General features: G+C 35.1%; 1 protein-coding gene across 3 annotated transcripts in view; it reads left to right on the top strand.

Annotated features, from left to right (window-relative positions):
* HDHD2 (haloacid dehalogenase like hydrolase domain containing 2) overlaps positions 1 to 14,953 on the top strand; it is a 47,959-nt gene that overhangs the window by 4,382 nt on the left and 28,624 nt on the right. Inside the window, exons 2-4 of one of the 3 annotated variants that reach the window (XM_063077135.1) lie at positions 2,490 to 2,522; positions 11,306 to 11,416; positions 13,951 to 14,159. In XM_063077135.1, coding sequence (XP_062933205.1) covers positions 11,316 to 11,416; positions 13,951 to 14,159 — 310 coding nt within the window. In that variant the 5' untranslated portion in view covers positions 2,490 to 2,522; positions 11,306 to 11,315. Of the gene's footprint in view, positions 1 to 2,489; positions 2,523 to 8,293; positions 8,377 to 11,305; positions 11,417 to 13,950; positions 14,160 to 14,953 lie in introns of those variants that run through there. The other 2 variants (XM_063077137.1, XM_063077136.1) reach the window with 2 other exon arrangements.

Below are 14,953 nucleotides of genomic sequence, written 5' to 3'. Positions count from 1 at the left end.
GGTTGGTGTAGTAATCTTATTGTTCTTTAAATTTGCATTTCTCTGATTACCAGTGAGCCTTGAGCATCTTCATTTGTTTATTTGCTGTTCAGATTTGCTTTTTTGTAAAGGATATATTGAGATCTTATGCCATTTCTCTATTGGGTTGTTTGTCTTTTTCTTATTTGTAGTTTATATTTCTTGGATTTTTGTCCTTTCTTATGTGTTTTAGAAATAAGTTCTTTCTGTATATTTTCACTCTGTGGTACTTTCGAAATATAGTTGAATTTATCTCTTCCTTTATGTTTTGTGCTTTTTGTATCTTGTTTAATAAAGCCTTTCCTGTCTTCAAGATACTCTCCTATCTGAAAGTTTTCCGGTTTTGCCTTAAACATGTGGTGGTTTGATCTATTTGGAAAAAAATTTGTTGTGTATGGTGTGATGTGAGAGTCCAATTTCATTTTTCTCATGGGTATTCCATAGTTCTAACACTGGTGCTTCATCTTTTTTCCTCACTGATCTGAACTATTTGACTCTGTATATGCTAATATCACACCATCTGATTTAATTACAAGACCTCATTAATTAAGTCTGGATATGAACTATATAGCAAGACCACACTTTCTTTTTCTTCTCTGGTCTTGGCCAAAGTGTCTTGGTTATTCTTGGCCATTTGCAATGGCATATACATTTTAGAAGCAGCTTATCAAGTTCCACAATACACTTTTTGGTATATCGATTGGAATTGCGTTGAATCTGTAGATCATTATAGGGAAAACTGACATCTTTACAATATTGTGTCTTTTAATCCATGAAAATGGAATCTCTGTGCATATTTAAAATTTTGCCCTAAAAGCATTAACATGTTTTAGACAAATGAGACTTTTCCTGGTGACTTGTATTTTATGATGCTACTATAAATAATGTCTTTTTTAAAAAATTAGTTTTCTAATTATTTGTTGGTAACATAGAAATGCTAGTGATTTTTTATATTAATTGCTAAACTCTTATTTTGTTAATCTCTTAGATTCTTGAATTTTTGTATGTATAATTGTATCACCTATGAATAATAAAAGTTTTGTTTCTCCTTCAGAATCCTTATATTTTCTTTTTGTTACCTTACTGCACTAGCTAGGATATCATTTACAATGTTAAATAGAAGTGGTGATAGTGAACATCCTTGTCTTATTCTCTATCTCAAAGGGAGTGTGTTCATTATATCACTGATAAGTCTAATTTGGCTGTAGGCTTTTTGTAGATACTCTATCAGCTTAAAGAAGTTTTCTTCCCTTATTACATTGCTTGGGATATTTTAGTGTGAATAAATGCTAAATTTTATCAAATGCTTTTTCTGCATGAATTGAAATGATGATGATACATAATTTTATTCTTTTAATCTATTAATGTGATAACATTAATTGGCTCTCTAATTTAAATCAACCTGGTATTACTGGGATGAACTACAACTTGTTGATGATGTTTTTATTTTTTATATGTTGCTAGATTGACAATTATTTTCTTTCAGCACAGCGACAATATTATTCTAATGTCTTCTGGCTGCCATTATTGCTGATGTGAAGTCAGCTATCAATCTAACTATTGCTCTTTTGAAAGTAATCTGTCTTTTCCCTTGGCTGCTTTCATGATCTTCTGTTTGCCTTTAGTGTACAGCAAGGGTTTAGGTGTGGATTTCTTTTTTTCATCTTGCCTGGAACTCATTGGACTTTCTGAATCTGTGCATTGGTAATTGGTAGCCTTTTCTGTTTTCCGCTCACATCTCTGACCCTGTTTTTTATTCTTTAGACATATAGGCATTCTGATATTTATATTAATTATAATTATACAATAAGTACATTAATTACAATAATGTAATTAATTATATTAATTGCAATAATTACATTAACAGAAGCTTTTACAGGACAGCTTATTCAGTCTGTATCTGTAGGTTCTCTCTTATGGCAACTTGTTTCCTTACTTGCCCATTATTTTTAGAATTTTATCTGGTTTTATTTATGGGATTTCTTTGCTGTTTGGGCTGAAAACTAATATCTTGGGGGATGGTTTATGTTTGCTGCAGCCATACATCTGCTAGTCAAGGTCACTCTAATTAAAACTCTTAAGGTTTTTCGAGGACTTAGGTAATATGAATTTGGTTTGCAAATTGGGTCCAGGGTTGGCTTATGGTTCCAAAATCTCTACAACACATTCTGTGTCCCACCTTTTGGGGCCAAGTTTCAAAGCAGTTGATTTTCTTAGTAGTCAACCGAGACAAGGTAGGGAGGGAGTGCTAGCGATAGAATTATTTGTGGCTCACCCTTAAAATGAAGTCTCAGCTTTTGGGTCAGAGGATCTATCTCTTCAGACAGGCTCTGAATCTTTTATTCCCTGAAGAGGCTCATAAAAACAAAAAACAAAAAACAACTCAAGGTCACATAGTGTGACAGATGCTTTTGGGACCAAAACAGGCCTCAGTTTTCTGCTCATTTCTTGAATTTCTTTCTTTTTTCCAGATCTAAGAATTCCTTTCTCATTTGCTCCGTGAGGTAGGTATCTATTTATGTATATGCTTAAAATCTATTATTGTTAGGTTTCATTTGGAGAGTTAATTTGGTTACTTAGCCTACTGTATTAATGGAAGCCCAAGTCCAAGAATGAATTTTTAAAATAAGCATACCAGCATTTATTCATCTATAAATATTTACTTTTTCAAAGTACTTAAGGTAGCAGACGATAAACTCCTGCCATTGCTGAAGATACTTTTGGAACTCCTATTTTGGAACTGCTTTCCGAGCTAGTACCATATTCTTGAATTTTTTTATTGGTTACAATGTGCATGCTTTAACAATGGATATAATTTTGAAAGTGTAAGAATAAAGCCTGCTGAATGAGACAGGTAGTCAAGAAGAGTAATGCCACTTGTGTTTAAAAATGAAATGGAGCTCTTAGTTAATGAGGCTGATTTTCATGTGTGGCTCATACAGGGTTACTTCAAAAAGTTCATTGAAAGATTAATGTTATCTTTTAATTCTACTTTTCCACGATCTTTTTGAAGTACCCTTGTATATTGACACTGAGGATAATTTCTAAATTGTTTAAAATAAACATTTTTTATCAACTTCCAGTTAACTAGAAAATTAACTTTTCTAGAATACTGTATTTCCTAAGCATTATGAATAGTTGTGTTTTTATTGTGGTGAGAAAATATTACTGGAAGATACTTGGCAATATTCTTTTAACTGTAGCTTCTGGAACGTGCTTTCAAATTTTTTCATTAAATTTTTATTCCTTTTGTATGTATAATTTCATACATTATTGATAACATAATTCTTTGCACTGATTTAATAGGTGCATTATAAATAATGTGTCAAAGATTCACTTAATATTTATGTGTTATGTCTGATAAATTCTTTATAGGGGAGGCAAATTCTGTTTTACTAAAGAATAGTTTGTCAGGCACATTGACCATTTAGAAAAAAAAGTTAGAAGGCAAATTTAGGAACAGATCTTTGTGTTGGCAATTTCTTCATCTGGTACCATCATCCTCAAGGAAAGGTGATATCTATACAGATAATATCTGGGCTTTGGTTTTCCCAGGTATAAAACTAGTGTGTGTAGATAGGGATGAGGGGTGTTTTGAGAGCAAATGATCTTGAAGATTCTTTTTCATTGTAACATTCTTTTTCCTTCATTACTTAAATACTTGCTTAATGGTCTGTTCTTTTACTCTTATATACTTATATGTATTTTCCTCATTATTTTTCTTTCTCCTCAAAGCCTATCTTTTCCCCCACAGTTTTAATAGAAGTATATACAAGTTTGGGGTTTGTTTTCTTTTCCCATTAGATCTCATGTACTCACATTCTGTGACCATATAGGGCATAATGTTATGTATATATCTCTATAGCTGGAATTAGGGATGTTTAGTTTGCTAGTTTGGGGATTTGTTTTTGTCTTTGTTTTTCTTTGCCTTCCTTCCCCAGTATGAATCCCTTCCCCAAACACTGAGTTGGCAAACTTCTTCTCCAAAGGGCCAGGTAGTAAATATTTTAGACTTTGCAGGCCAAGAGACAAAATTGAAAATGTTATGTAGGTACATACAGGAGTCCTTCAAAAAGTTCGTGGAAAATGGAATTGAAAGATAATATGAATCTTTCCATAAACTTTTTAAAGGACCCTTGTATGTAACAGGATAGAAAAGTTTATTCTACATACTTTTGACAAAATGAAAAACTTTATGGAACTGAAATTTCTATTTCATATTGTTTTCATGTGTCATAAAATATTATTATTCTTTAGATTTTTTTCCCCAACCATCTGAAAATGTAAACGATTCTCACCTTGCAGGCCATACAAAAACAGGTGTAGACTTTGGACAATAGTTTGGTAGTTTCTTATAAAATTAAACATATTCTTCCCATAGAATCCAGCAGTCACACCCCTAGGTATTTTCCCAAATTAATTGAAAACTTATGTTAACACGGAAACCTGTACGCGAATGTTTATAACTGCTTTGTTCATTATTACTGAAAACCAGAAACAACTGATATGAAATTCATCAGGGGAATGGATAAGCAGACTGTGATACATCCATATAATGGGATACTATTCAGTGATGGAAGGGATTAGCTATTGGTTCAGGCAACAGCATGGATGAATCTTAAATGCATTTTTCTAAGGGAAAGAAAACCAACCTAAAAGTCTACATATTGTATGATTCTTCTCGTAAGACATTCTGAAAAAGACAAAACTGTGGAAAACAGATCATTGGTTGCCAGGAGTTAGTGGAGGGGAAATTAGTTGCCTACAAGGGGATATACAGAGGAATTTTTAGGGTGAGGAACCGTTCTGTATAGTACTAGGGTGGTGAATACTTAAGCCTGTGCATTTGTTAAAACCTTTAGAACTGTACATCACAAAGAACAAACATCAATGTATGCAAACTCTAAAAAAAAATCAGCTAGGATATGGGACACCCTGGATGGAAAGTAAGACTGTGTGAAATGAATCTAACTATATTACAAATGTGCGTCTGTGAAGGCTGTGGATAGGGAGGAGAAGCTGACCTAAGTAACTTTTAAAGTGGTGTTTTGCCTGGAAACTAAGGATAAAAACAAAATGAACTGTATGTAAACTTTGTACTTCCCTTAGTAAATTTGTTTCTCATGAGGGTAAGAGTAAGCAGTCTAAAAGTGCTTTACAGATATGCCAGAGATGAGCAAATAAGTAAATGGATGATGGGTCGTTTCTCATTCTGAGAGCAAAGCTACAAATAAGGATGGAAGGCTGGAATGAACACTGCAGTACTGTATTTCAGTTGGAGACTTCAGTATGAACTCGTTTAGCTTAATGTACATATACAGATGGGTAGATGCAGAAATAATTATGTGTTTATATATGAGTTGGTATACATAATTGTATTACCTAGAATATAAGGACCTAGAAGCAATGAGCACTCCCAGTGCCCAGATGCTGGTTTCTAAGTACTGTTCTCCAATAAAAGGAACCAACACTCCTTGGAGAAAAACGGCTGATTCTAAGGCTGGAGAAAGGAAAATATAAGATGAGCCTGGAGCATCATATAATTCCAGAAATCAAGGAAGTAAGTGCTCAAAAAATAAAAGGTTGGAGACATAAGAGCCAACCTGAAAGAGGTCTTAGTGGCCAAAGCTAAAGCAATTGAGCAACAAAATAAATGACATAGCCTTAGGTTACAGCCCAAAGAAAAGAATAAATATCCGTGAGTTTGTACTGATTATATAAATAATAATGATTGAATAAATAAATGAAGAAGAGACCAATTTTCCGTACAGAAGAATTCCGCATAATATATGAGGATTCTCCTCTTTCTAGGAGGTAGAGCTTAGTTTCCTCCCTGTTCTCTTCAGTGACTCACAAAAAAAATATGAAAAGGGAAGAAAAGTAAACATGGAGAAACCTGACGAATACCATAATTTATTTAACTAGCCTCCTGTTGATGGTTGTTTAGGTTGTTTCTAATCTTTTGCTATTTGTATCCAGCAACAACTAGAAAAATAATGCATCAGAACTGAATTGGATTTGTGCAGGATTGCTTCAAAATTAATTGACCACATTGACAATTTAAAGGGAAAAAATTCAATAACCGTTTAGCAAACTGGGAATAGAAGAGAACCTCCTTAACTGGCTAAAATATCTACAAAGAGTCATAAAGCAAGCATACTTAGTGATTAAGTATTAAAAACATTTCTTTTAAAATCAGAAACAAAATGAGGATACATGCTATCACAACTTCTATTCACTTGTCATGAGTTCCTAACTAGAGTAATAAAAAGGAAAAGAAATTAGGAAAGAAACAAAATTGTCACTTGGAGTTGATAATTATTGTCTACATAGAAAACCCAAGAGAAACTACAGGCTGAATATGAGAATTAATAAGAAAATTTAGAGTGGTTAAAGAATATGACAAAAAACGTATTATATTTCAATATACCAACACTAAACGGTTTAAAAAGGCAATTTAAAATAAAATAACATTTACTATAGCAATCATAGAGATATGTCTACAAATATATGTAAGGCATTAATGTAGCTATTTTTTAAAACTCTCTTAAGAAAACTTACATAAATAGAGATGCCATGTTGATGAATAGGGTGACAATATAATAGTGATCTCAGTTCTCTGGGTGTTGCTGTATAGATTCAGTGCAATTCTAGTCAGAATCCCAAAAGGTGGTTTTGGTTTTGGTAGAATACGACAGACATTAGTGTGGATGAATGTCAGAAATAAAATATTAAGCAAAACATGAAAGTTCAAAAGAATGCATAAATTATGATTTTATTTTTATAATGATCCAAAATGTTAAAACTAAGCAATAGGTAAAAATATAAAGAAAAACAAGAAAATGATTATCACAAATTCAGAATACTAATTACTTCCACGTGGGTGGAAGAGAATGTAACAGGAGGCTTCAACAGTATTGGCCCTGTGCTATTCTTAAGCTGGGGATGGGTTTGATACATGAGTTTATTTTCTTTCTTTTTTTTTTATAACTGTTACTATTATTATTATTAGGTATGAAAATGGCCTTTTTTTTTTTTGCCTTCAGTCCATTTTTAAAAGAAATCACTTATTAGCTTATTTTCCCCCTACTCTTGACGTAGACAGTCATAAGAACAGTGCAGTGACAATCATATACTTTCACCAAAATTCAGTAATTGTTAATATTTGCTCTATTTGTTTTATATTTTCCTCAAGTATTGCATTTTGTTTTCATGTCTCTTCAGACGTCTTTAATCCGAAACACTTCCCCAGCTCTTTTTTTTTTTTTTTTTTTTTTGCCTTTGGTGACATCGATAGGAATCTTTTTCCTTTGCAATGAATGGTAATAATCTGTGGGTGATTCTTTGAGCGTGGGTGATTATACTGTTCGCAAACAAATTTTCATCCAGTGGTTTTGGCATTCATTGATGATTTCTGCCTGAATCAGTTATTACTGTGGTGGTTGTAAAATGTCAATTTTCTATTTCTAGCATTTCTTCTACATTTATTAATTGGCATTCTTCTGTAAAAGAGCTTACCCTTTCCCTTCTCTTTAATAAATATTTTTAGTGTTAGCGTGGACTCATTGATTTTTTCTTAGTTCAGTGTGTTATTCATTCTTGTCAGTTTTTATTTTGGTGCTCAAATTGCCTCATATTTGGCAGGTGGGAACCCCTTCAAGCTGGCTCCCGTAACCCCACCTGTGATCTGGTAAAACATTGTGTTCCAGGCTCCTCTTGTACTTTCCCTGCCCCAATCCTGGTTTTGTGGACTTAGTGTGCTCATGACTACTAGAGTGTTGTTGCTTCTTGGTCCTTTTAGTGGACAGAGCTAAGACATGCATTTTTTTAAAATCATGAATTCATCCTGACACCTACAATTCCAAACCAATACCACAGGGCTTTTCCTCTCCTTCCAGTCCACGTTTATATCTCTTTTCTCCTACTTGAGAACCCTGATTTTTAAGATCAACATGTTTACTCATTTTCTCAATCCTACAGTGCACACAAAATAGTTTTGGAACTCTACCACTGCCATTACCAACAACAAACCTACTAAGTAAAGTTCAAGGTTTCCTTACAGTTCTTTTTGTCTTTTAAATATATCCTCTTGAAGGAATAGAATCAGAGTATTATGAGTAAAAGTTTTCTTGGCTAGGTTACTTCCTTTCTGTTTTTCTATTTTAGGGCTGGTTTAATTTAAATTTGAATGTGTAAAACATGAACATGGTTCAAAGTCAAAACTAATAGCATGGACAAATTAGTAACTTTTCAGTGTCCATTTCCTCATCTGCATAGGATTGCTGAGAAGTTTAAATGAAGTGATAAAGTCTGCAGAGCACTTTGCACAGTGCAGAACACATACAGCATCCAATAAATGTGAGCTCATTCTACTTTCCTTCTTTCTCCCAGATGCTTCTCTCGTGCCTTACTTGTCCTGCTCTGTGGCTTCAGGCCATAGGTTGTGGGGGGAGTTGAAGGGGTATTTCCTGTTACAAACGAGTGGGGAGGAAGAGGGCTCACCTCTTTCAGGTTCCTGCTATGTACTTATCACTGCTAGGCATTCTCCTTAACTCACTGAATCCTTACAACCCTGGAAGATATTTACTCTTACCCTTCCCTTTTTACAGATGAGGAAATGGAGGCTTAGCTGACACTGGATCTGTCTGACCCTCACCACTTGGCTTCACTTCCCCCACCATCTGCATCTGCCTCACTTGGGCCCCAGGTTCTAGCTTGCTGAGGGGAAACCCCTGCTTAGTTTTGGGGAACATGTGTAAGGAACAGAGCAGCATGAGAGAGCATGCCTGGGGCCCTCTTGGTTTGTGGGTTCCTTGGGTCCAGCTGGAGCACCATCTCTGTGCTTCCCTTTTCTGCTTCCCTCCCAGCCCGGCCTACGCTGATAGCTCTATCCTGCAGGAAAATGCATTTCTCTCCAAGATGCCTGATGGATGTCCTTTATGTTTGCTAGTCAGTTGCCAGGGCTTACCGGCAGTTTGCTTCAGTTCTGGGGCTTGCTCTAGCTTTATTTATTTTCTATATTTATACCTGTATTAGTTTGTTTTCTGTTGCTTATAACAATACCTGATACTGCGTAATTTATAAAGTAATGAATTTATTTCTCAGTTTCGGAGGCTGGAAAGTCCAAGGTCCAGGAGGTACATTTGGGGAGGGCCTTCTTCTTTGTGGAATTCTACAGAGTCCTGTGGCAAACAGGGTATCATATGGAGAATCACAAGAGCAAAAGAGTTAGAGTATCCATGTATCCATGTCATGGCCCTCATGATGCAATCACTTCTCAAAGACCCCACCTTTCAAATACCATAATCAGATTTTCTACCCTCTTAAAACTTGTTAAAATGGAGGTCAAGTTTCCAGTACATGAACTTTTGGGTGACACATTAAACCCATAGCAATACCTTGTGTGTGGAGATGGCTGACTTGAAATGGGAGGAGGGTCTGGGGAAGATGCTCAGCAGAAATGGAAGGAGCAAAGGCGCTAAAAACCAGAAGCCTGGAGGAAATTCAGGGATCCTCTATTATGCTCTAGGGCATAATATAACACATTGATTCTCTCAGCCCAGATCTCTTGACTGTAGGCGGTAGACAAAGATTAAGGCTTCATCTTGCCTCCCTGTCCAAGTATTGAGGAGAAACTTAGGGCTAGACAAGGTAAACTTGGCCAAGGTCACACAGTGTATTTGAGGCAGAACCAGGGCCAAACCTGAGCCTGCCAACTGCCAGCCCTGAGCTCTCTTGACTGCACCTCATAGGGAGTGAGCTAGGAGAGGTCTTCCATCTACCATCTGTCCCCAGGTAAGACCCCATAAACCACCTGAAAGCTCTTCCCATAGTATTCTTCAGAGATTCTTAGTAATTGCCTACTTATATCTTCCCAGGTTCTTTCTAGCTGAGCTTTGACCTTCTGCCTTTGCTACTCACTTTAAAGGAGACAGCTCCTTCAGCTCTGCTGTTATACCAGGGCCTGACACGTAGTAAGTGCTCAGTACACATTTGCCCTATGAAGATACAAATGGATAGGGCAACTTGGCAATATCTTGTAAGGGTGAAGGTGAGCACACACCCTCAGACTCAAAAAGACCCAGAGAAATGCTCACATTTGTGTCCACCAGGAGATATGTACTGGGATGTTCATAGCAGCACCCTTCGTTGTGATAAAATATGCAAAACTACCTAGATGTCCATGATTAAGAGAACAGATAGATAAATTGTGATATATTTATATGATAAAATACCATACACTGTGGAAATAAATGAAATATAGCTGCATCTATTAACATGGATACATCTCACAGACATAAGGTGGAGTGATAAACCAAGTTGCTAGGTGTACACAATATACTTAACACAGAGATTTGAATATATCAAAATCAGGAGAGTGGCAGAGGAAGAAGGGCAATCAGATCAGAGAGGGTACACAGAGGGCCCCAACTATATCAGTAATGTTTTATTTCTGAAGCCGTATGATGTATAAAGGGGGTTGTTGTATTAATCCTTAATACCTTTTTGTATGTCTGACATATTTCATTATAAAAACAAATGAATAAGTAGAAGAAATGACTGAATGAATAAATGAATTAATGAATTTAAGAAAATGAAGTCCCATCCCCTTCTCTTTAGTTTCCCTACTATTCTTACCCACCCTCTTATTAATTGTCATAGAGTACTTATATGCTACATGATACAGCTCATAATAGAAATTTTTTAAAGAGAAGATATGCAAAAAGGAAAGCTGCACTTTGTAAGGGAAATAAATTATCTTCTTACTTAAATTACTGTAAAACTTGAAATTTCCTCCTCAGTGACCTGTAAATACTGGTAGCTCCTTGGCCACATATGCCATTTCAGAATATAGCAGTGGAGATGGACAATTAGAACATTTTCATTATATGTAACCAAAGGTGAAGAAGACCTTGCTAATGATTTAGTGCTTCCATCCACCCATTCTTGACAGTGCATTAAACTCATATTTAAAAATAAAATAAATGATTGAATTGTTAACCAAAGAGTTATTTTTAAAAACCTGAAAGTAGATAGCAGCATCTCTTTTAGCATTTCCCTTCCTATAGTTTGAATTCGTGATTTAAAAAAAGAACTCTAAGTACTGTAAAAGTTTTATGAAACAAATTCTGGATTTTTGATTTTTAAAAACATTTTCTTTTTTTTCCCAAAAGCAGCTTAACACTAAGCAGTTTCTGGATAGGAGTGATATTTTTGAAGACTTACCAGTTTTTAATTGTCCATTGTTTCCTAAACTGTATTTTTAATTTCATTTGCTCTCTCCTAGGGAATGAAGGATGGCAGCACGCCGTGCATTAAAAGCTGTTTTGGTGGATCTCAGTGGCACACTTCACATTGAAGATGCAGCTGTGCCAGGAGCACAGGAAGCTCTTAAAAGGCAAGCTATCCTCCAGGTTCAGCTGACAAATATGTTTGTAAGTGCCATTTTACCAAGGCAGATCATTAGCTAAATGGATGGCCTTGAGACAGCATTTCACCAGCTTACCACATATATGGGGACAGCAGTGTGTTTAGCTGGAAGATGTATGCATTATAATGTCCTCCAAACATTGTTCTCTAAGCTTTATTAGGCTTGGCCTTTTCATCTAATCTATTCTTCTGGCTCTTTATGTATGTATGTCTCTAAATCAGTAATGTAAATTTGGGAATGAAAACTCAAGATTTTAAAATGTGGAATAAATAGCATTGGAAAAATCACAAATGAATCCTGGAATCACAGAATGAAACACACACACACACACATACACACACACACACACACACACACGCACGCACGCACGCACGCATATTTCTACCCCCTGCTGCTTGTTCTAAGATCTAGCATTGAGTGTGTAACTGCTCAAATAAAATTTAACTAAAGGACTTGAAATTTTAGAAGTATTCAACAAATTTAATGCTTTCAAAGGCTAAGTACTGTCTTATATTTCTGATGTACCAACCACAATATTAAACAGTCTAATACAAACTAGGGATATACAGTAAAAGCATATGAAAGTGAATTTAATGTGAATGTTTGCTTCTGAGTGTCCTGAAAAAAATACCCATCAACACAGCGGAAGTAGTAACTGGTATTAAGCACCTTTATCCTAGAGTAATCTAGAGTAGTTTTCAAAACAGCAATACTCAGCATGTGGTGCTTGTCATTTTCGAACCATAAAATGTTCATAGTATGCTCTTAATCAGAAAATCTAGTGACTAGTGTCACAGTACCAGGTGTTAGGGCAAAACATTGACACAGACTTCACACTTTCAGTGAGCTTACTTTCCATTTGGGGAATTCAGGAAATACAGATTTGTATATCTTGGTAGGCATCAGTTGGGAGCCATCAGTTTAGTTGGCAGTCATGATGTTCATTTTATAGGTGGAGAAATGGTGGATAATCTGTTGTTTAAAGTCAGAAGAAAATCACTTGCATAGTTGGACTTTCTCTTGACTCCTTGGTATGGTCTTTCTCTGAGTTAGGCTTTCTAGGAGAAAGGACATCTGTTGATCTGTGTGCTCCCATTGGATAGAACTTTTACTGCTTTAAAGATAAGCTTTCTACTCTGGATTGAATGAAAAATCTTTTAATTTCTGGTGAACACTGACCCCTCTTAAGTAGCTTTGTAAACTATGAGCCTGCCATTCTGGAGGGGCAAGAGCCTACAGATTTTTCTGTTACTGAGCAGGTTCTTATCCCAAAGAAGTCACTGTAGTGGCACTGCCAGTTTTGGTTTCTATAGAAACAAATAGACTACGAGAAGTTGAGGGACGAGTAAAACAAAACGTTTTTAAGAAACTCATCAAAAATTCTGTGGCTATTTCAGTACTAACACTTGTTCATTTTTAAGATAATAGTTATGTTCAAGTAATCAATTTTGAGAGATAAATCACCAAATTTTATGTGTTTTGGAGAAAAATGACTACACAGGTATTATAGAGATAATCATGATTATAGTGAATTACTTAATTATATAAATTTATTTAATGTTCTTTGGGTAAAATACTTAAAATATCTTTTCTGTTTTATTTGCTTGTTTGTTTTAAATTGTGATTAGTGTTTTTATGCCTTGCGGCCTTTTGGAGAAAGCATAAAATAAAAAGCAACAGAGCATTAATATTAAATTCTAAATTCTAGCTAAATTAAAATTATTTTCAGATTTTCGATTAAAACACTAGGATCAAGGACATAATTTTCATTTTTAAAGAAGGCTATCATGAATTTTTTCTCTGATACTAGATTGCCAGATTAGGTTTCAAAAGCAGATCATGGAATCAAATCAATCCTGTATGTAACTAGTTCAAGGGAAGACATATTTTAGTCTATAAAAACAGAATGTTTCTTTGAGCTGTCCAGGTAGTTTCTGTTTATAAACTTAGCAACATATTAGGGTTTAGTTAATCTCTGATAATATCCAGAGGTTTCTTCTGTTCTCTTAGTATAGGCGATCAAACACTATACCATGACACAGAAGATCAGAGTTCTTGTCTCAGCTCTACTGCCTCCCAGGTGTATAAAGCTGGCAAGTCACTTAACTCCTCTAGGCCTCAATTTTCTCATCTTAAAGAAGAGAGGGCTGTACAGGATCTCTAAGAAAACTTTCACTTCTCATATTCTGTGAGCACAGTGGTTACTAAGCTTTGTTTTTTGCTTCTTTACTAAACTCTGCAGTAAAATGCAGTGAGAGAATATATAAGGCCCTCAGAAAAAGCTTTTACAGTTTAACTTTGCAGCCTTTAGTGGTGAAGCTGTTCACAGATTGCAGATAATTTGTAAGCAATGCTGGATAGATTTAAAAACTTTGCCCATAAAAACACTCAGTGAGTTATCCTTCAGCTTCTAACATGTGGCACAGTTCTACCAAATTAGGAGTTTTTATGGGGCTAAAATATAAAAGCTGCCTGTTGACTTCTGAATTTTACTTTTCCAGGTTACGTAGTACTTCTGTAATGGTTAGGTTTGTGACCAACACGACCAAAGAGAGCAAGCAAGACCTACTGGAAAGGTTGAAAAAATTGGAGTTTGACATTTCCGAAGATGAAATATTCACATCTCTGACTGCAGCCAGAAGTTTAGTAGAGCAGAAACAGGTCAGGCCCATGCTGCTAATTGATGATCGAGCACTACCTGATTTCAAAGGTGAGGGAAATTCAGAAAGATTTAAAAATTAGTTCTTCATATCTACTTATAAGTCATTCTTAAAACTGGGTATTTCAAGGTGTTTATTCTGATTTCCCCGTTATTATTGAAATGGTCGACAATATTGATAGAGTTTGAATCTAAATCGGTATTTCTTAAACTTTTTTTTTACTGCAACTCACAATAAGAGAAACACATTACATAGTATCCCAGTACATATATATGTGTGTGTTTATATATATTAAGCAATACTTACTGTACAAGATGTACTCTATTTTCTATCTGGTTTAATTAATTGTTTGTTTGATTTTGATACTGCTTAGAGCCCTCCAAATTAGGTTCACAATCTACTAATGGATCATGACCCACGGTTTGAAAAAACACAAGTCAAAACTCCTTTGAGTTTTAAAATCCTCAGTCTAGGAGCCACTGTATCAATGTGGATTAAATGAGATAAACCAAGAGCTCCTTGTTTAAAAATAGATGTCATTCTGAACAGTGTGAAGTTTTTACAATGAACATGAAATATTTTTCAATCAAGAGAAAATAAAATTGTTTTTTCTCTTTGGAAAAATTAACAGATTCTGGAAAAATAAAGTTTTATGAAGCTTGACACATTGCTTCTTGTTGTAGATGATATTCAGAGTGAAATAATACAATATAGAAAAATGGGTATAAGTATATTCATTGCAAAGCCATGTGATGGCTTTACAAATAATGATTAGAGAAGTTCAGCATGGATATACGGTTGGGCAGAACCTCAAAACTTGTACTAATAGAAAATATACCAGTGT

This window comes from Cynocephalus volans, chromosome 13, assembly GCF_027409185.1.
Source record: "Cynocephalus volans isolate mCynVol1 chromosome 13, mCynVol1.pri, whole genome shotgun sequence".
NCBI classification, from domain to species: Eukaryota; Metazoa; Chordata; class Mammalia; order Dermoptera; family Cynocephalidae; genus Cynocephalus; species Cynocephalus volans.
The sequence above is the reverse complement of the archived record's forward strand: the minus strand, read 5'-3'. Positions and strand labels throughout refer to the sequence as shown.